General features: G+C 39.7%; 1 protein-coding gene across 32 annotated transcripts in view; it reads left to right on the top strand.

Annotated features, from left to right (window-relative positions):
* Window positions 1-22,145, top strand: part of rbfox3a (RNA binding fox-1 homolog 3a) — a 1,515,582-nt gene that overhangs the window by 1,472,504 nt on the left and 20,933 nt on the right. For all 32 annotated transcript variants that reach the window (XM_073026039.1, XM_073026046.1, XM_073026052.1 and 29 more), the window contains 3 exons: window positions 4,563-4,695; window positions 10,209-10,248; window positions 18,856-18,920. In XM_073026039.1, the coding sequence (XP_072882140.1) occupies window positions 4,563-4,695; window positions 10,209-10,248; window positions 18,856-18,920 (238 nt within the window). The remainder of the gene's footprint in view (window positions 1-4,562; window positions 4,696-10,208; window positions 10,249-18,855; window positions 18,921-22,145) is intronic.

Raw genomic sequence — 22,145 nt, forward strand, 5'->3', positions numbered from 1 at the left:
GAATGTCTTACATAAGGCATTTTAAGATGTATAAGGATTCTGTCCTAATGAGATCAATAGAGACAGACAAAAAGGTGTGCCTGGACATAATGGGCAGAAGGGCCTATATCTGTGCTATATGACTATGATTATATAGTAGTGAAGGAAAACATTGATACAAATAGATATAAAATAGATTTTGCAATAAGGTTTCACATCAGTGGCATTGCTGTTAGATCAATAGCCACAGTCATTGTAAGGAATCCATTGAGTGTTCTTAAGCACAGAAGAAACAAGATCACTGCTGGAGCACTAACCCAACATCATATGTCCAGAAGCCATCAACAGAAATTAGATGATTTTCCTCTCAATATCATTTCTCACACCAGAAGTATCTTTTAAATGAGCTCAGCTCCAAGTGTCTACGGAAAACACTTCTAGGTCAAAAGCAACATGGTTAGGTACAGAAAAAAAGCTCTTCTGTAGTCATTTCCCTCAGCCTCCCTGCAGCCAAACTCTGATCTCTGAGTGAGATTATCAAATAATACCCTTTCTCCTTAACCAGTAAGGGTTGGATTGAGACCATTAAACTGATGCCACTTAGGACGGTGACAGGCAAAAATCACAGCAATTTTTTTTGTTATAAATTCTGGGCTGAATTTGAAAGGGTGAGAATAGCCATGTGTAATACATTGCACCATCCGAGTTTATCTATTATTCATCTTCCAATTTTTACTTACATTGAAATACAATAATGAACTATTGGGCAGCAAAAGTGACTGCAATAACTATGGAACAAGTTCTATTTTAAATGACAGAACAAGCAGCAGGATGTTGTATTGGTGACCTCCAGTGTGCTGAGGTCTAATTCATATCAAGAAATATTTCAGCCTCATCTTCTATTCATTAATCACTACTGAGTTCAGAATTATGAAATGTGTTTGAGAATGCAGTTCACGCCAAAGAACGATTTCTATTTTATTCCTTGAGTGAATTATAACTTGCCAATAACAGTAGCCCACTCCTGTCAAGTGTCTGCTGCTTATGCTCTGGTCTGTAAAGGTGAACAAGTATACACTCAGAGACTGGCACTGAGTTGAATGCTTCATTAGGCAGTGTGCAGTGTTGCTTTCTTCAATATCTTTGTCAACTATCATTGGTTTTCATTGCTAGTTGTGTCTGCGACTATATATCCAACACTAGGTCGTTCCCTTCATCACCAGCAATATAGCCCTTAAGATCCTGGCACCAGTTCTACATAAGTTTATTACTACATGTTTCATACTGATTAGTTCTTTTTAATATTATGGGCCAGAAGGTTTGCAAAGGGCTCCATTTAACATTGCTCATTAATGTCTGTAATTATTCAATTTGGTTTCCGGCTCAGACTGTTATACTATTACTTGAAACTTATCCAAGTTTCAAATTCATGTAAATTATTTCCCTTAACCTTAAAACCATTCAAAGGGGATTCAGTCACATCCCTAGGGACTGTTTTCCCAAGTTCTTTGAATGGTGTTGAATCTCCCACTTGCCCACAATATGCTATAGTCGGGGAGGTCAGTGTTGAAGGTGCCAGTAAGCCAGGGGATAAGCAAAAACTCTTTCTTGTTCTTCCACTGTTACTTCCTGCCTTCTGCATGAAACAGAGCAAAATTGTTTTTTTTTGTTACCTCTCCTGTTACCTGTTAAGCGTCTTCCTGATGAGATTTCACGGGACAGGAGATGGGTTCTGCATCTGGATTCAACACTGGAGTGGATTATTCTGTAGTGGTGTGGTATTAATCAAGTGTGCATTGGTAGTTATTACATGAATGGGTTGAGTGTGGTTGGAGGTGGTAGAAGGTGTCGGCTTCAAAAGAGACTAATTGCATTTTTCATCATTTGAGTCTTTGCAGGGGCATTTCAGATAGGTTCACAGCTTAAATTCTGAACAAGAGAGATTTTAATCACTTTCCTTTTTATCAAACAGTCTTATCTGATGTACAAGGTTTTTACAATTGTAGCTATAAAACCACCACCGCTAACTCTTTGGACTTCCGATCTGCCACTTTGTGCTGAGGTGTGTGGAGTGGAAGTCTTTCCCATCATTCCATGTGTTACTGCAGATCTTTCTTCCATTTCCCTAATCAGCTCATTAACCCTATTGTTCCCAACATTCCAATTTCTGCCTTTATTATTTCAAGATAATTTTTTTCAGTGAAACCTCACTTGCCACAGGATAAATATCTCGAGCAACAAATGCATCTCACACTGTTGCCCCCTTTGAGACCAAGGTTTCTGTCAGCCATGTCCTGGTCAGTACATTTATTTCCTTGTATCAAAGAGTTGTACAGCAGGGAAACAAGCTCTTTGGCTTGCTGTCCATGCCATCTATCAAGGGTGGATTTCCACTAATCTTACACAGATTCCATTTTGCTCCCCCCACGTTACAGAAGATTAATAGAGAAATCTCATCCTTACCCCAATCACCACAGCAGTCTTTTCTGCTTTGCACCATGTTAGGCACCAGCTGTCCCCAACCTTCCACCATTATTAGTTATTCTCTAAGCCAGCAAGCTCCTCTTTAACCCCTCCCCAAACCAGCAAGAACTCAACTTCCCCCACCCTTCATAGCCTGCACCTTTCCCACCCCAGAACCCTGCACTCTCATTATGCAGCACCCCTCGTCCCTGTGCTACTCACGCCTTGTAAGATCATATGTAGAAATATCGGAATTGGGAGCACAATGCAGCCATCAGTATGCTGCTATTACAGCTCGGCACATTCCAGAATTTGCAGTTCAATGCAGGTCCCATTGTGTAAGGCATCTTTGAATGTCCTCCCAGCTGAATGGGTGGGTTTTCTCTGAGGGCTCCAGTTTCCTCCCACAACCCAGAAATGTACTGGGTAAGTTACTTGTTCATTGTAAGTTGTCCCATGATTAGGTTAGGGTTAATCAGGTTAGTCTGGGGGTTGCTGGGGTGGTGTAGCTCAGAGTTCTGGTAGGGTCTACTCTGCACAATATCGCTAAATAAATAAAAAAAATTAAAGTTTAGACCTCTGAACCTGCTCCACAAATTCATTGATTATTGCTATTCTTCTGTCCCAGTGCCATTTTCATACAATATCTCCATATCCTTTGATTCCCATCACCCTCAGAGACCTGCTGATCATTTTTTGAATGAACACAATGTCCAAGCCTCTAATATCCCACTGGGTAGAGAATTCCAAAGTTTCTTCATGCTCTGAATGAAGAAATGTCTCCTTATGACATTCCCAATGGCCCACCCCTTATTCTAAATCTGAGGCACCTGTTCCTAGACTCCTTGGCCATGGAAACATCCTCCTTGAATCCATTGAAGAATTTTGTCAGTTTCAATCTCCTCTCATTCTTCTAAACTCTAGAGAATACAATCCCAGTTACAATCACAATACAGTGAAGTTGCCATTGAACCAATTGAATCTTTGCTGAACGCCTTCCATGACATGTTGTCCTTTCCTCGGTAAGGAGACTAGAGTCCTCCAAGTGTCCCCGCACAACTGCTGACTACTTCTGTTCTAATCGTTCTACTCATTTCAGTACACTGTGTAATGATTAGATCTGGATGAGCAGTATGCAAGACAAGCTATTCACTGTACTTTGGTACATTCAAAGATTTAAAGATTCAAAGTACATTCATTATCAAAATATGTATGCAGTACTCATCCCTGAGATTCGTCAACCCCCTTAACCTTCTCCTCTACTAACAGTCCCCTCAACCTTCAGCTCCCACAAAATTCCCCTACCTTCCCCTCCACCAACAATCCCCTCATCCTTCACCTACCCAACAATCCCCTCATCCTTCACCTCCCCAGCAATCCCCTCAAACTTCACTTCCCCCAAAAAATCTTCTCATCCTTCACTTCCCACAAAAATCCCCCTACCTTCTCCTCCACCAACAATTTCCTCATCCTTCACCTCCCCAATATTCCCCTCATCCTTCTCCTCCTCCAATAATCTCCTCATCCTTTCCCTCCACCAACAATCTCCCTACCTTCCCCTCTCCCAAAAATCCTCCCTACCTTCCCCTCCACCAAAACTCCCCCTACCATCCCCTCCACAAACAATCCCCACATTCTTCACCTCCCCATATCTCACAGCCCCTGCATCTATTCACCTTATCCCTGCACAATCTGGAATGCTCCTGTACAATAACTAACTCTTTTTGAATCCACTTAAAATTCTTTCCCTTCAGTTGTACCTTCAATGCTCCCTCTACCTTCCCCTTTTTGCCTTTCCCTTTCCTGGATGTTCTCTGTTATTTTACTCTGAAGCCACTTGATCAGTGGTTCCCAGCTTGGGATTCATGGACGCCTCCATTAATGGTCGGGGTCCATGGTATAAAAAAGATTCAGAGGTTTCTCTATACATGAGTAGTGCTAGAAAGGTGTAAGTATGAAGAACGATTTTGTTTGGGGTATTTTTCTTTGTCTGCAATATGCTACATAATGGGCTCAATCAAACAAGTACTCGCATGAAGCTGTTAATCAATTTAGCTTCTAATTGAGCTGTAATGAATGTATGGCCCACTGGTAAACCTGATTTTCCTCTTTGTCTCTAGTGACTGGTTTTCCGTACCCAGCAGCTGGAGCAGCTGTAGCTTACAGAGGAGCTCATTTACGGGGGCGAGGTCGCGCTGTTTACAACACCTTCCGCGCTGCACCCCCACCTCCACCTATCCCCACATATGGAGCGTAAGTATCAATGCAGACTTATTAAAGCTTTGGTATTTTATTGTCCTTTGTCAGCTGTCCAAAGCAAAATATATTCTGGGAATTTTAATTCTTTAAAATTTTATGAAATAGTAGATTTGCAAAGTGTTATGAGGCTGTTCTAAGCAAGCTGCAACTGATCCAGTATAAAATGCCATTGCAATTGCTTTGTGTGCCATTAGTGTAATGGTAAGACACGCTGTGGATCTGTGTCTGTGCTTTGATATGTGGATGGTGTTACCCTCTAGCACCAAGTATAATTGACATGAATTGCAAGCAAATTCTATAAGTAGTCTGTACATGATCCTGCAGAAAGACATTCCCTTTTGCATTGTTCTGTTCTTATTAATGTGAACTGTTTGACTTTGAAACTGTAAAACATAATGAAAATTCCGGCACGTTGGGGAAAGGTTTTCACAAAATGGTAATTGTAATGAAATTGTTTGCAAAGAACAGACTTAAGGATTGCCTCTCCACTCCAATCATTAACCCAGGGTATGGCTCAGAAGCTGAAATCCTTATAAAGTGCAGGCTATAACAGTTTACTTTTGTATTACTGTGCCCTTTCCAAGATAGACAACCTTTAGAAATTATCCTTCCTAATTTAAAGAAAAACATAGTCAACACACATTGCTGCCAATAAAAAATAGCTGCTGAAAAAATAATGCAAATGGTTCAGTAACAAGGTGGAAGTGAGCTGTTATAAGCTAGTTAATATGAAACAGAGGACAAATTTGCTTTTGAAAGATTGTTTGTTTTACACAGCAGAGATGGATAATTGGATAGCATTTTAATTAAAGTTTTAATAGGAAAATTATTTGTCCTCAATTTATGTTTGAGGTTCTTACTTTTCACTAGAAATGTGCTTAATTAATTGTCCAGATCTCGCTGGCTAATGCCAATGGTTCTGAGCATTTAGCTAGTTAAGTGACAGTGAGTCCAAGATTTTCTCGCATTTGCAGTCACACAAGGAAGTTATTGACAGATATCTATGTGAGGTTGGTTCTGACAGTTCACTTTAGTACTGAACTCCTCTGGACTGTGTATATCCGAGTACTGGAGCCCAATTTTGCTGAGTTTCCATCCTGCAGGTACATCGCCACATCCGTGAGTCACATCTCATGCAGGATCCCAAGCTCATTGATTTTAATAGTGATAAGGTCGTAGGTTTTCCTAAGTAAGATGGCAGAGGTGAGGTGTTTTATGTTTTAAGAGAAACTGTAACAACACCTTTATTGGCTTCCAAACACAGAACATAAAGTGTGATTAAAAAATACTTCATGTAAACTGCATCATCACGTCAGACCAGCCTCTTAAAGTGAACCCCAAATCAATGTTGGTGGTTGTGAATTAAGCGTGTTTCCACCCATCCAATTAACACACAAGGTGACCCAAAAATCAAGAGGTCAAGAGAAAGTATAATTTCTCCTTAGTTTAATGGTTGTCATTATTTGAGTATTTTAGAGGCAATGTTCCCTCTAACTTGTAATGACCAGTGTGCACAAAAATCTTGTGCTGCACAATTTTTTGCCCAGTGATGACAATATACACGCACCGAATAATTTCTTCAAAGAAAAACTGTATAAATAAACCAGTTCTAATTTCTGCAGACAATTCATCACAAGCTCCATGTTGTCAACACCGTCATCAGAAACCGAAAGTGGAAACGTGATTGTGTACGATCATGAGATATACTTAACATGCCAACGAGGTAGAAAGAGACAATCTTGTGTGCGCAGCTTAATTTCATTTGTGCATGAGTAACAAGATGTGTGCATGCACACACCTTAGAGGGAACATTGTTTAGAGGTATTTAAAATTAATTTACATATTATTTAAAGTAATTCTTTTTATTTTTAAAAAATACTTAACTTTTAATGGTTTCTAAGTCTTACTGAATACCAGGGATATCAGAAACATTGGAACAAGTATTTGTCGCTTTTACAAAGGGCTGTACTGGGGAGCAGGACTTAGCAGGTTGCTAAAACAGCAGGAATTTATTGCATTGGCTGGAATACTGGATGTGAAGGACCAGCAAGGTTGGCCCTCTGCTTCCAGACCAGGGAAGTACATATGCTGCATTTTTAGATGAGGCAGATTAATGGTTCGGCATGAACTAGACGGGCCAAAGGGCCATTTTCTGTGTTGTTGTGTTCCATGACTCCATGACAATAGTATCTCAGTGGGACTAGATGCTTTTGCACACTATGAGTAATTAGAGAGGCCTGTCAGATTGATCAGAATATTGCATAAATGCAAAGCAAAATGAAGTCCAACTGGCTGGTAATGGTGGGGGTGGGGGCAGAATTAAAACCAATGAAAACGTACAAAACAAATAACGTAAAGTGTGAAAAAGAAGAATGTGTAAAGCTAACAACAAATTATTTTAAATATCTATTGAGAGATGGAGAGTAGGTCAGACGAAAGGTGAGTACAAGTACAACAGGAATTAAGAATATAATGAACAACAGAGAACCATCAGATAAATATGTGGATCAACAAACATCTGCTGCAATCAAGCAGCACCTGTGGGGAGAAGGGAATTGTTGATGCTTGGTTTTAAACCTTTCATCAGGTCTGTGGATCCTTTGTCACTGTTCAGAAGCAAAATACTAACCTGAAAGGAAGTTAAAGTGACCAAAGGAGTGGGGCATCACAATATTCATCTCAGTAAAATGGTAACGAAAAGAACAATAGGATTCAGATGTACAATATTTCAGGAACCGACTCTTTCCACCCCAAAGTAATAGAACAAATAGTCAATACTCTTTACGTGCCCTCAATTCAGAAATTATATTGCTTGATCAGAAATTTGCCAGAATGGCTAGTGGTTAAGAGGGCAGGAAGTGCAGCTAGATAACTGCAGAGCAGTCAATAAAGCAATAGGTTACTTGAACCTTTTATCAGGGGAAGAGTGACTGAACACCTGGGCCAATCCAAAAGGTGATCTCTGCAGAAATCGCCATACATAGTTCATATATATCTCGGATCCGGTTAAGTCATGGATACAGAAACCTGAGTAACCTTACTTAACACAGTTCTGATACTCTGAGTTTTCTGAACTTTTCAATATAAATAAACACAATAACTTGCTTGAGGTTGAGACAGGGGCAGGGACATGAGGAATTTGCACAATGGTTTATGTGAAGAGGTGATTTCTCCCCATGTATTTTTTTGTGTGCCCTACTCTGCCAGAGCCTCGGCGACCATTCTTTTCAAAGTGGTCGTCTTGGAGGAAAGATTATGTGAATGGTCCCCCACGTCCTTCTCACAGCGCAGTGTTTTTTCACGAGACCCAGTTGCGAGCTCGACACTCAACCCGACACGGATGGAAAGCGTGTCCGGGCGCTGATGTCACTGCGCCACCCGCCGGCTCCCCATATATAGCCATTTTTTAAAGGTTATGCCTCATTGATTTTGATTCCCTCACAAAAAAAAACTCTCTACTTCTAGATTTATTTCCCCTTAATTTTTTATGCCAATGACTTCGGGAGGGGTAAAGCTTGAGAAAGAAATTGGGATATTTTCTCAGTGATGAAAGATTAGGAGATATGGTGGGACAAGTCATTTAGATGTTCAAAAAGGCAGCTCTACAAGACAAAATGCACAAGTATAAAAATAATCAATAAGAGTAGAGGAATGTTGATCTGGAACTGAACCTGTATTAAGCCTTGTTCTGTAGCATTGCTGGTTATCAAGTCACTGGAAAGAATTATTGGCCTTGAAGGGGACACACAACAGAACTGACTGAGTAGAGTGCCAGAAGTGTTAAATTATAGCAATTGCTGGTATATATTTGATTTGTTATTTGCTTGGTTAGCCACGATCTGAGCAGCATGTAGAAAATAACAAGTAGGTTCCATGGGCTGGGTACAGAGAAACTATTTATGATGGTGGATGAATTCAGAACAACAGGGCAAGATAAAATTAGAGTTAGGCCATTCGGAGTTGAAACTAAGATTGAAACTTTGATAAAAAAGGTTAGAAATTGGAACTGATTGTGTGAACAGAAAAGATATGAAAAATTAAAGTACGTCTCATCCACAGTGGTGGAGAGGTTAAATGACGAATGGATGATTGAATAAAAATGGAAATACGGGGAATCTTCAGCAGGTCAAGAACATCTGTGGAGAGAAACAGAGTCACTATTTCAATTGTCCTTCATTTTAAGTTCTGAGGAAGAGTAATTTCCTCTGAAATGTTTTTTTTTTCTCTTTCATTTTCTCCTGAAACTGACTGACCTCCCAAGCATTCCTCACATTTTCGGTTTTCACTTCACATATTAAGTGGCATGTTGATTCTGCTGACTGAGAGATTAACAACAGATCGCTGGTGTCTGTAATTGAACCACTAATAACTCACCACAATACCATGATTCATTTCTGTTTTTCCTTGAGAAATTAAATTATGCAGTTTTTTAAAAATATTTATCAATCAAATACAGACAAATTCACATTAGGTTTGCATGAAAGGAAATTAATGTTAACAATTTTTTGAACAACAACTATCTTAACAAGGAATAAAAGAAATGCTTACAAACCCCAACAAACTCTTAAGATCATCTATATTTATTATTCATGTTCCATATATAATCTAAAGCTTAACAATATCTGTAAAGAAAATCATTAGTAGCTGAATTCCACAAATAATATATTCATTGCACAGTGTTCTGGGAGTTGAGCTTTCAGTTAACAATTTGCTGTTTTCAGGAGGTGAATTCCTTGTATAAAATTTCCGTCATACAAAATGACCTTGCACCGCCTTAAATATCATAATGCAATTAGGAAGAATACAGAAGAAATAGAATTTACCAACACAAACCTCCTCACAAATTCACAACAGTTTGGATATCAACAATCCCACACTTTGAGCTGGGAGAGCTTTTTATTTCTGCTTCGCTGTCAAAGCACCATTCCAGTGTAAACTGCTTCACTTGTAGAGCAGGATAACCATGAATTAGTGGAACCAATCTGAGATTTATAGAGTTTTATTTTTGTGGTTGATAGTGGGAGGGGTATGGGTTGTTGTGGGAGATCCTTGATTAAAAAGTACCTTCAGGCTCTCAAGATTTAAACAGTGACATCTCTGTGAAAACCTGAGAAATCTTCTCACTGTGCAGAGCAACCACAAGAGCAGAGGCTCCCACACAGCCTGGAGAATGTCAATCTCCAGTCAAGAGCTGCCAACATGAGACCTTTTTTTTTTGGCATTGGTTATCACATCCGCAACAGGTTTATATCTATATAAATCTCAGTTACTTGATCATTTTGAACTCTACATGCCTTCTGGGGACAGTATATATTAAGAAAAGTTCAATTTGAACATGTTTCACTTGACAAAGGATTGTTACTTCTTGTCGGTTGGGTGTGAATGTAGAGCAGAGACTGCTCTTGCTCATTAGTAGAACATTGCTCTGTGATCAAACCAGGTTGATGAGTGTCGTTTTATAATCGAAAATGCAAAAGATAATTCATGCTATTCCTATTATTTTTCAGAGTTGTGTACCAGGATGGGTTTTATGGGGCAGAAATTTACGTGAGTATTGTTTTAAAATCCAAATGTTGTCAACTGGTTAGCAAAAGTCTCAGCTGACTTTTGTCACTATTATTGGAGTTGTGTAATTTTGGCTGCAACATGGTCTAATCGTGAATTGAGATTATCGGAATTCATTTGGATATGTGTGTTGAAGTCAAATCATGCATACACTAAGATATCAGTAAGTTTGCCTTCTTGAGGAGAAGGGTATTTGATCAGTATTGAAGTAGACATGTGGTTCTCAGTTAGACTCATTTAATACACCTGATATTTGGAAAAAGATAATATTGCTCCAATGAGGAATTACTTTGGCAAGCACCCAACTGAAATGAAATTCAATCCAGTATTAACAAATATTAAAAACCCAGTGAAAATTAACAGTTATCAAGCTGAGAGGGAATTACTTCAAACAAATGGATCCTATTGAGTAACTTAGAGTACATTGGTTGCAGGTTATAGTCAAGCCAAAATAAATCCTCAACAAAAACATTTAAAGTTACAAGTTAGAACTTGAACTATCACGATCTTGTAGTAATGAAATGAGAGATGGCTTAATAAATTTACAAATGAAAGAATTTTAGCAGAAGCATTTCCTAATAACAGCTAGTTCCAGGATTAGTGCAGAGTCAAACACGTCAATGAAAAATTTCCAACATACAGCATTTTCGTTCTTGCATACAAGTACCACTAATAGGTAATGGGTTAAACATTTAACATGTATAGAACCAGAAATTACTACCAAGCATACAGTGCCTATAAAAAGTATTCACCCCCTCCCTTTTCATGTTTTATTGTTTTAGAACAGTGAATCATAATGGATTTAAATTGGCTTTTTTGACACTGATCAACAGAAAAGACTCTTTTGTGTCAAAGTGAAAACAGATCTCCACAAAGTGATCTAAATTAATTACAGATATAAACCATAAAATAATTGATTGCATAAGTATTCACCCCCTTCAAGTCAGTATTTAGTAGATGCACTTTTGGCAGCAATTACAGCCTGAAGTCTGAGTGGATTGGTCTCTATCAGCTTTGCACATCTGAACACTGCAATTTTTCCCCATCCTCCTTTACAAAACTGCTCAAGCTCTGTCAGATTGCATGAGAATCTGAGTGAACAGCCCTTTTCAAGTCCAGGCACTAATTCTCAATTGGATTGAGGTCTGGACTCTTGACTTGGCCACTCCAGGACATTAATTTTATTGTTTTTAAAGCCATTCCTGTGCAACTTCTGCTTTATGTTTGGGGTCATTGTCTTGCTATAAAGCAAGTCGCAGTTCTCTTGCAGACTGCATCAGGTTTTCCTCCAGCATTTCTCTGTATTTTGCTGCATTCATTTTACCCTCTACCTTCACAAGCCTTCCAAGGCCTGCTGCAGTGAAGTATCCCCACAGCATGATGCAGCCACCACCATGCTTCATGGTAGGAATGGTATGTTTTTGATAATGTGCAGTATTTGGCTTACGCCAAACATAGTGTTTAATCTGAGGGCTAAAAAGCTCAATTTTGGTCACATCAGACCATAGACTGCAGAGTCTCCGACGTGCCTTCTGGCAAATTCTAGCCAAGATTTCATGTGAGGTTTTTTTTCCCCCCAACAGTGGCTTTCACTTTGCCGCTCTTCCATAAAGCTGTGACTGGTGAAGCACCCGGGCAACAGTTGTGCTGTAAGTGTAGTCTCTGCCATCTCAGCGCTGAAACTTGTAACTCTTCCAGAGTGGTCATAGGCTTGGTGGCCTTCCTCACTAGTCCCCTTCTTGCATGTTCACTCAGTGTTTGAGGCCAGACTTACAGCTATGCCACATTTTTCCATTTGTTGATGATTCAAGAAATGATATTCCAAATTGCTCAAAATGATATTCAGTAACTTGGAAACTTTCTTGTATCCTCCTCCTGACTTGTGATTTCAGTAACCTTTTTTGCAGAGTTGCTTGGAGTGTTCTTTTGTCTTCATGGTGTAGTTTTTGCTAGGAGACTGACTCACCAGCAGTTGGACCTTCCAGACACAGGTGTGTTTTTACTACAATCATTGAAAGATCTTAACTGCACACAGGTGATCTCAATTTAACTAATTATGTGACTTCTAAAGCCAATTGGCTACACCAGTGATGATTTGGTGTGTCATGTCAATGTGGGTGAATACTTATGCAATCAATTATTTTGTTTTATATTTGTAATTAATTTAGGTCACTTTGTAGAGATCTGTTTCACTATGATGTGAAAGAGTATTTTTCTGTTGATCGGTCTCAAAAAAATTCAAATTACGCTGTGATTCAAAGATGTAAAACAAAACGTGAAAACTTCCAAGGAGGGATGAATACTTTTTATAGGCACCGTAACTGAAATATAATTAATATTAATAATTTTTATGTTCTGGTATTGTTATTGAGTGTTGTCGAGTTTTCATTGACTCATGGTGACCCTATGGACAGTGTAGTTGTCCACAGGATTTTCCCAGTCCTGTCTTCCATGCAGCTACTGCCACCCCGGCCAGACTCGAACTCAGGACCATCTCCCTCAAAGGCCTGTGCTGATGTCACTACACCACTGGCAGGCCCGTGTTCTGGAATAAAAGTTTATAAGATAGTACTAAAGGTTGAGTTACTACTGTAGCTCTCCTGGTGTATTTACAAAATGTTTTTCATGTTGGTGTCCTGCTAACACTGTGATCACAGCGATAAAAGTGACACGAGTTAAAAATGAATGACCTTAGCCCAGGTTGCAGCCTGATTAGAAATGGTCAGAGCCCAGCAGATTTATGTCAGGTGTTGTAGTTTTTCTCTCACTTGTTTTTCAACTGCATCGAAGCTGGTGTTAATTCTGAAGAACTTGATCAATATTAGTGTGTGGTTCTTTTTACACTACCCAAAAGTATTGAATATCATGGCATTGATGGATAAGATTTTGTGTTAGTCTTTTAATCTTTTAAAATTTAAATATATGACTTAGAGACTGAGTTTGTTTTATACAGCAAGGTCATCCAAGAACTTTTTTTTACCAGTGCTCGGTATCACTGGTTCATAATGGCCAAGTTAAGACTTCCCTCTCCAGCTAGGAAAGCAGATATACTCTTCAACTCCAACAGATGGAAAATCCAAGGAAAAAAGAGTTCTTTGTTGGAAGTACAATCTTTGAAATGTAATTTTCCTCCATGCTCAACGTCCAAGCTCAAGTTTAGGAGACTCTAGTCTGTTAGATTTCTTGGACTTAATAGACGTGTAAAGTTTGCTTGCTGTAGCACTCTGTGTCCTTTTATGCCTCTCTTCACAGATTCGCAGAAACCTTCACCGTCTTACTTGACTGGGGAAGACTTTGAAAATGTCTAGCAAAAATTGATGATCCGTCTTTAGAGCAGATTTGCAATTATTTTTCACAAAGCTTTTAATTACCCAGTTATTAAATCTTTTTGCCTTCATTCTTCATGGTTTGTTTGATTGCCTCATTGTTATTCATTAGCCATGATCAGAGCACCAAACTACATGCACAAAACAGGCGTATTCGGCTAAAAAGGTAATGGAGAGCTTTCAGATTCAGCTATAGTTGCAGTGACTGCTGGTGACTAGGTACAGGAATTCACAAAACCTGTCAATTTTTTTTACAAAACAAAAAACCAAAAATTCTGGAAACACACAGCAGGTCGGATTGCATCTATGAAGAGAGAGTCAGAGATAGCATTTCAGGTCGATGAACTTTTATTGAAATGTTTCAGGCAAATGAGCCTTCATCCCATAAATGGTTCTCACCTTAAAACTATATTTCACTCTCCACAGATGCTGCCTGAACTGCTGAGTGGTTCTGCATTTATGGTTTTTATTTCAGATTGCAGTAAAGTCAGAGTTTTGCTTTTAAATTCATTTTGCTTCAGTCGCTATTAACTTGCATTTTACTGTCGTAAGCAGCCTTTCTCAATTTGCTGTAAGAATTAATCCTACTATCGTGAGTGGAGACATCAGTTGTCCTGTACATGTCAGATATTTATCATGACCATGGACTGTAAAGCAAAATGAGTTTACCTAGAAACCCACTTCTTTAAGTAAATAGATGTCACCATTGCTTAAGCAATTCCGGGACGGGAGGGGGGGCACGGTTGTATATGTGTGTGTCGGAGTGGGAGAGGAGATGGGAGGGTGGTTATGGCTGTGACATCAGGCTGTAGGCCGTGCTGTCTACCGTGTCAATGATGTGGGAGAAAAAGAGATCTCAAACATCTGCGGTTGACATCAGTGTCTCCTATTGAGACACCGGGCAAGGTTTGCTGGTATTTTATCCCACGGAATATGCAATCTAAGTCTGGCAGCTTGGGAGTTGGGGGTGGGAGGGGCAGAGGGGTAAAGACCACCTTTAAATATTGCACAACTTTATAATGTGAAATATATTTTTACGTTTGGGTCCATTAAGTAAGCCACTGCCTTCCATTGCAGCCAATATTTATACTATGATGGTTTCATGGAAATAAGTAGCCTCAGGCTGCACTACAGCACAATATCCCAAAGGGCTGCCATTCACATTCAGGCTGGCTCACGCAGCACTGAGCTTCTTTACTACCATCAGCATTAAAGAGATGCCTGCATTTCCATGCTGTAAAACATCATATAAAGCAGCAAATTAATGGTTGTAAACAAATTAATTAATTAAGAATGAAAGCTGTCATGTAAACATGATGAAGGAGTCCAGGGACAAATGGGTGTACATTCTGCTTGGTACATCCAATAAAAATAGGCAGCAGGGCTTAAAGTAAATTCCAACATAAAAAAGATAAGGAAATGTGTACAAATGTGCCAGTATGTGCTTAATTAAACTAGTTCTGAATTTCAGTTCTCATGTATGCCAGATGGTTATTTTGTGCCTTGATTGCAAGTGACTCAGGGCTCAGATGCCCAAATTCAGGGCCTTTGTATAGACCAAGGTTTATTATACAGTAATAGTTTCACCCACCCCCCAGTCTAAAGAGCTGCACATGTGAATTTTAATAGAATTACATTTGTTCAGAGCCCGCTTAAAAACTAGCCTAAAATTTTCGGCATGCACGTAGCAAAGTTATATTTCTGATTTCTGTTCATGCTGTTTTCCTTGAATGGATCTAAGTCTTGCATTGTGTCATGTTCCCATGAATGTATCTTAATGACATCAGTGAAAATGACATGAAAAATTGGGAAGCTTCTCCAATTGCAGGTTCTTAAACAAGCTGTGCCTAATGTCCATGACTAATGGATCAGATGGCTTCAAACTTTAATTTTTATTCTGGAAGAAATATGGTCCAAATTCTCTGTGTCCCTTGGGCAAAGTTGTTTACAGTACTGACTTTAATGTTACCACACTTTCCTACAAAATTGGGAATGAAATATAGGTGGGGCATGTTGGGCCAAATGTGTATCAACACTAATACACCATTGTATTGTGCATTAACTGCATGAAACCTCAAGGGAGTTTCTCTCTTTGCATCTCTCTGTTCTGAGGAGCAAAATTATGATATGTCAGGCACACTTTCAAGAATCTCAAATTCAAGAAGTTTGCAGATTCTTACTATGGCTTTTGCTAACCAAATATAATTAAGGGGAGATAAAATACTGATCAATTCCCAGAAGGACTGGGTAAAGTCATATACACAGAAGAGATTCTGCAAATGCTGCAGACCCAGAGCAGAACATACAAAATGCTGGAGGGATTCAGCAGGTCAGGCAGCTTCGTTGGAAAGGAATAAACAGTAGGCATTTTGAGCTGAGACCCTTCTTCAGGAGTCCTGACCTGTTGAATTCCTCCAGCATTTTGTAGGCAAAGTCATCTGGTGATTTGAAGAGAGCCTCTGAACAAGCACAGTCGAAGGAATAGTTACAGGAGGCTCCATAACTTGGGACAAGCCACTTTGATAGACACATGAAACAAAAAGTGGCCACGGAAAGTAAAGGGGCTTTACGTATATGCAGGTGTAAATTATACTTGCACCTAAAACGTCCTGAACATTTACACTCTGTGACCAATTTGCATCCCTGTTACGTACGTCAGGTGACCTAAATGCAACAGATGTTTGAGATTAATGGTGTATTTTGTAGGTTAACTCTTTGCTTTGGTTGAATTTCCCAATCTGCTTCTACAGTGAGGTACATCTGGCATTTATCCTGATGTCATGTACACCAGTGCGTGACAGGAACCTGCTCCCAAAGCATTTACCAGATTACTGTTCCTCAGAGACTTTAAGATGAATTGGCTGTAATCTAACTGGATGGTGGAACACGGCCTGAAGGGCCAAATAACTTAATTCACAGTGGTGTCTCCAGGTACAGAAACTGCCTGTGAGTATTTGGAACATTATTAATAGAGACAAAAGAAATTAGTTAAACATGAAAATTATATTAATCAAAAGGGCTGCTTAACATATTAACACCCAGAGAGAAATGGATGATATCGTCTTGTTACCTGACCACTGTAACCCGGATGTGTTGATCCAAACAATTTCTTTTTTTCAGGACTAACAAGGTTGCAAAGTGAATTAAGTTTCTAGCTTTTCCACTCAGTTTCTGTGGGAGAAGGAATTCACAGCAACAGAGTATCACTGTGTGAGACTCTTAATTGCTTTTATAGCAAGTAAAGATTCCAGAACATTCTTGGACAAATTGTATTTTAAAAGGGAACTCTCATTGGGTGAGACAGAGACAGAGGGATAGTGAGACATAGAGAAGTAGATATATATGCTGTGAATTGGGGTCTGAACCCCGATTATCAGTGTACCAAGAGGAAATTACCTTAGATTTATTGGCTGCAGTAGATTGTGAAGAAACAACCATTAACCTTCGGGAGGAGGGCCGCTGTTTAGGAATCATTTAAGGTCCTTGTGAAAGGTTTATGAGAGATTTATTTGAAGAGCTGTATAATTGAAGCTATCTTCAGCATGATTTCTCTTACCTTTTAATTTAATTTCTAGGTTAATATTTAAAAAAAATCCCATCTGAATGTTAATGAGCCAACAACTCCCATAAGGGGGAGGGAGGGGATGACTTTATTAGACAGGCAGCCCTCAGTGGGACCCGGCAATACCCACTCCATCCATTCATTTGCTGCTTCAACAGTGAATGAGATGGCATGATGCCAGGGGCCCAGGCTGCATCCCAGTGTTTTAATTAACACCGTGCTTTACACGGTGAGGGGTTTAACTGTATTGAGATTTCAGATCGATCCGTCAATGCCATATTCTCTGCACCTTTCATCTAAGTCTCAGTACTGCCTGATTCCCTTAAAACATGCACTGCTGAGACACTAAACACACTGCTGGAATTTTGATGATGCAGTATATTTGGTCCTTTTGTTCAAAACAACACCAAGTCACTTTCCTTGTTGAAAGCATCTCCGCCACCAATGGATTCCCACTGCTAATGATTCTCGTATAGAAATCTTCTGATAAATGGGAAGGCTTTACTTGCATCAAGTGGCCCCAGAAATCACAGAAGTCACAACAAGAATGTCAACCCAACCACATTGTCTTCCCTACAGTTGACACCGAGTACATTATCCCCTTGGTTATTTTCACTGTTATCGATATCAACAGCTATATTCCATTAAGCTAGCAAGGGCAGGTTCTGTGGTATTTTCAGTAGTGGTAGAGCTGACAGCAACATGATTGTAGCCGTGCCACAAAACATTTAAATTGTTTTCTTCAGTCTGGTGTTAGCAATTAATGTATTGGAGAGGGCAGGATGGATAGTTACAGGGCACGTCAATTCTCCCGTGTCTCACTTATAAACACATCTGTGTGTTAGTTAAGAGCTCTACAACTGCAGTTCAAGCTGAGCATCAAGCAGCAGCTCCAAATCCATAACACAATTATTTTTTACATGAAGGATGAAAAAGAATCTGAAAGAACTACAAATCTTACCACTGCTAAAAGCTTCTTTTGGAACTTTGCAAAGGGAAGAAATTCAGCCTTGTCAGTGTTCCTATCTCAGAGTTTACAAGGAGATGAGGTTTAATAAATCCTAAGCAAGTCCTCGCAAAATAGTGTAGTAATTAGAAAGGTCCCAAATAATTAACAAGGCGAATCATTCCCTGATGCTAGATTTCAATGTTTACACAGATTTTAATCTTCGTGAGCCAAGGTAATTCACTCTGGGAAGTAAGTGGGTTTAGCATTCTACAGGCAAGGATTAACTCTGTTTGTTTTCTAAAGTGTCTGCTTGTATTCTCTTGTCATCTGAGAATGTGGATAGACAATTAACTACAGTGGCCGGTCATGTCAAGATATCAGAGAACATGTCTCACAGACTTTCCACATTAATGATCTTTGTTCTATTGAAGCAGCTTGAAATTACACATCATTTTACTATGTGACACTTACTTAAAGAAGAAGGATTCTTTAAATGGGGAATTTGTCCAGGCCTCACTTTTAACATTGATAATGACCCAGTGAAGCACAGTAAATGGCCACAAGAGTGCTTTGACTGGCTCTTGAAGTTATAGGCAGTGACTATCAGTCCACTGCCTCACTAGTTCCTACTGCTTAAAGCTGCTCTACACTTCTGACCATTTCACCGCCTCTGCATTCCAGAGCAAACATCATTTATGGCAGTACCAGTCCATTACACATAGAATGTGACGAAGCCCTTCTTTCTGTTGCAGGGAGGCTACGCAGCATACAGATATGCCCAACCCGCAGCAGCTGCTGCCGCAGCATACAGTGACAGGTATGACCAGCAAAAGCAGGCTCATTTCTTCTTATTGTGGGAATTGTCTCTTCATTCACCTCTTACATTGATCTCAAAGCCTCGAAGATAACACCGAGTCCTGCCTGCTGTGAAGTTTATAATATTATTACTGGCCTGGTTTTTATTTTACTTGCCAAATGTTTATTAAATGCATTTTAATTTCCTGGATTCTGCTCACCTTACAATCTCAGGAAAAAACCATGTTCAAAAGTAATGTTGGTTATATATTGGTGTATATAAGCATGATTGTAAACAAATTAAGGTTCATTGTATGATGTTAAGGTAACAATGGATTTATTTAAACTAGGGACCAGTGACCCATTCATTCCTCATCGTGGGATAAGATTTAAATTTATTATCAATTGATTGTATGATCATAAGAAATCAGAACAGAAGTAGACATTTGACCCCTTGAGTCTGCTTCAACATTCAATAACATCATGACTAGTCTTACTTTCCTCAAATCCACTTTCCTGCTCCCTCCCAATAATTCTTGATTCCTTTATTGATTGAAAACCTCCTTTAGCCAGGAAGATATTTCACGATTTAGCCACTAGGGGTTTGCTGCAGCGAGGAGTTCAAACCCATTAGAGAGAAAAATTTAACTCAGTTCTAGGCTCTTCCTTACTCTGGGACTTTGCCCACTTATCTTCGACTCTCCCACGAGAGGAAGCATCTCCCCTGCAGTTACCGTGTTAAGCCTTCTAAGAATTGGACATGTTTCAAAAAGGTCACAGGTCATTCTTCTAAGCTGCAATGAATGTAAACCCTGCTATGCACCCGTTGCTCATCAGATTATTCCACTCTAGTCCACCCTCTCTGAATTGTATCAAATGAAAATATATATTTCTTTATATATGAGAACATAATTGACCAAAATTCTTATTTATTTATTTATTCGGATATAGTACTGAATAGGTCTTTCCAGCTCTTTGAACCACGTCACTCACCAATCACCTTGTTTAACCCTAGCCGAATTGCGGCACAATTTACAATGGCCAATTAACTTGCTAACCAGTATGGCTTTGGACTCTGGGAGGAAACCAAAGCACCTGGAGGAAACCCACGCAGTCACGGGATAACATACAAACTCCTTATAGGCAGCAGCAGGAATTGAACCTGCGTCTCCTGTACTGTTAAGCGTTGTGCTAACCACTACTCTACTGTGCTGCCCTGAATAAGCTATTTTATGAGTTCATATGGGGATATATTCAAGGGTGGTTGGGCAAGCACAAATCTCTCAATAATCATCTAAAATAGAGACACAATGTTACTGGGTGCCTTGAAGAGTTGAGGACACCTATATGAGCCCCTCCAAAATCCAACAAATTTAAATTTTTGTGCATGCGTCAGGGCCTCATAATTGGATCACAATATAGAGATAGGCAGAAGTTTGACGTTTCAATCTCTGATGAAAAGGTATCATGCTGTGATTATGGGAATGATACTGAAATCATTATGGCCATTAAAATTAGTGTCAGATAGATGAGGAACCATAGGCTGGAACAGATCAGAAAAGTATTGCTTGTAGATTATATGAATGGAGGCATCCCATAAGCAGTCTGTAGCACTGATCACTGATATGCAGGTGCTATTGTTTGCAATATTCCAGCCGTGAATTTTAATGTGTTGCAAATAGTGGCAGTTAGTCCATGGTTTCCCAGTATGTGTGGCGAGTAGCAGAGGCCTCCCACAACAGCGTGTATTTGTCATAAACAGCGGATTAGAACCTAAGCAGAATATCATGGTCATCTCAACCCTGAGTTTTAGTGCCTCGTAATGCACTCCGGAGTATGTTTGAGTCTGATCCTGTAGCTCTGATATACTCTTCGCAAAGCGAGCTACGTTAACAAATATTCCAACTATACGTTTTAGACTGAGATGTCGGTAGGAAGGGAGAACTTCTTCACTCAGAGGGTAGTGAGAGTGTAGAATGAGCTGCCCATGCAATTGGAGCATGCGGGTTCAATTTCAACATTTAAGAGAAATTTGGATAGGTACATGGATGGGAGGGGTATGGAGGGCTATGAGCTAGGTGCAGGTTGATGGGACAAGACAGATTGATCGTTCTGCATAGACTAGATAGGCCAAAGGCTCTGTTTCTATGACTCTGTGTGCTACACTATTGTCACTGACACATGTCAGGGCTTGATTTTCAAAGGTAAAGAGACTTGTCTTTTCTAAAAGAGTCTGGAACATTTTCATATTAAGATGTAAGGAGGTATTCCAAAGCACCAACACATGAACTCTGTGGTGAAGATCTCTATAGATGGAGAACATGGGAGCTGGAGGAACACAATGGCCTTCACTATCTCCCTCATGCCCGAACCAGAACACCTGTCCTATATTCTATTACAATCTGTAACCTCCTGGTCTGGCATATTCCTCTCATTTCCAGTACTGTCAAGCGAGGATACCAAACCTAACTCGATTTCAGGCATACCTGGAAGTGATGTCTCACCCCGGTAAAGTGAACCAACAAGAGCAGCATGCAGTAAACAGAACTGAGCCTCCGGATGAAAGACCTGATCTTGAATGGTTCTGGACAATGAAGCCTTGCATAGGAGGAGGAAGCTCCAAGAACATCTCCATTTCAATGATGGCAGGGCCCAGTCAAAAACAAGTCTGAAGAACTCGCCTCCGTCTTCATCCAAATGTTCCTCCTCAGCTTCCCAAGTCCCTAATGTTTTCAATCAATTCAGTTATGTTACATCAAGAAATGGAACACAGCACTAGATATAGTGAAGGTTGCAGGATAAGAGAACGTTCCATTATTAGTTCTGAAGACATTCTCAAGTTCTAGCTGTGCTTCTCTCTCCGGTGTAGTCACAACGCTGTTATCTACCGACAATGTGGAAAATTGCTGCTGGGTGTCATGTCCATTAAAGGCAGGACAAATAAAATCTAGCAAATTACCAATGAATCTATTCACAATGATCATCAAAGTGGTGGAAGATGTTGTCAGTAATGTTGCCAAACAGTCCATACTCACCAATAATTGGCTCAGTTTGGATTTTATCAGGACCATGCTTGGACTCCAGACTTTACTGCAGACATATTCTAAATGTGTACTAAACAGCTGAACTCTCGAGGTGGCAGGAGGTGAGAACCTATAGCATTAAGGCATCTTTTTGACTGACTAGCTGTGGTCAGTGAGCATTAAGGTGAAAATGCTGCAAAGGTTGGAGTCACCTCACACAAGGG

Source organism: Hemitrygon akajei, chromosome 22 (assembly GCF_048418815.1).
Source record: "Hemitrygon akajei chromosome 22, sHemAka1.3, whole genome shotgun sequence".
Taxonomy (NCBI): domain Eukaryota; kingdom Metazoa; phylum Chordata; class Chondrichthyes; order Myliobatiformes; family Dasyatidae; genus Hemitrygon; species Hemitrygon akajei.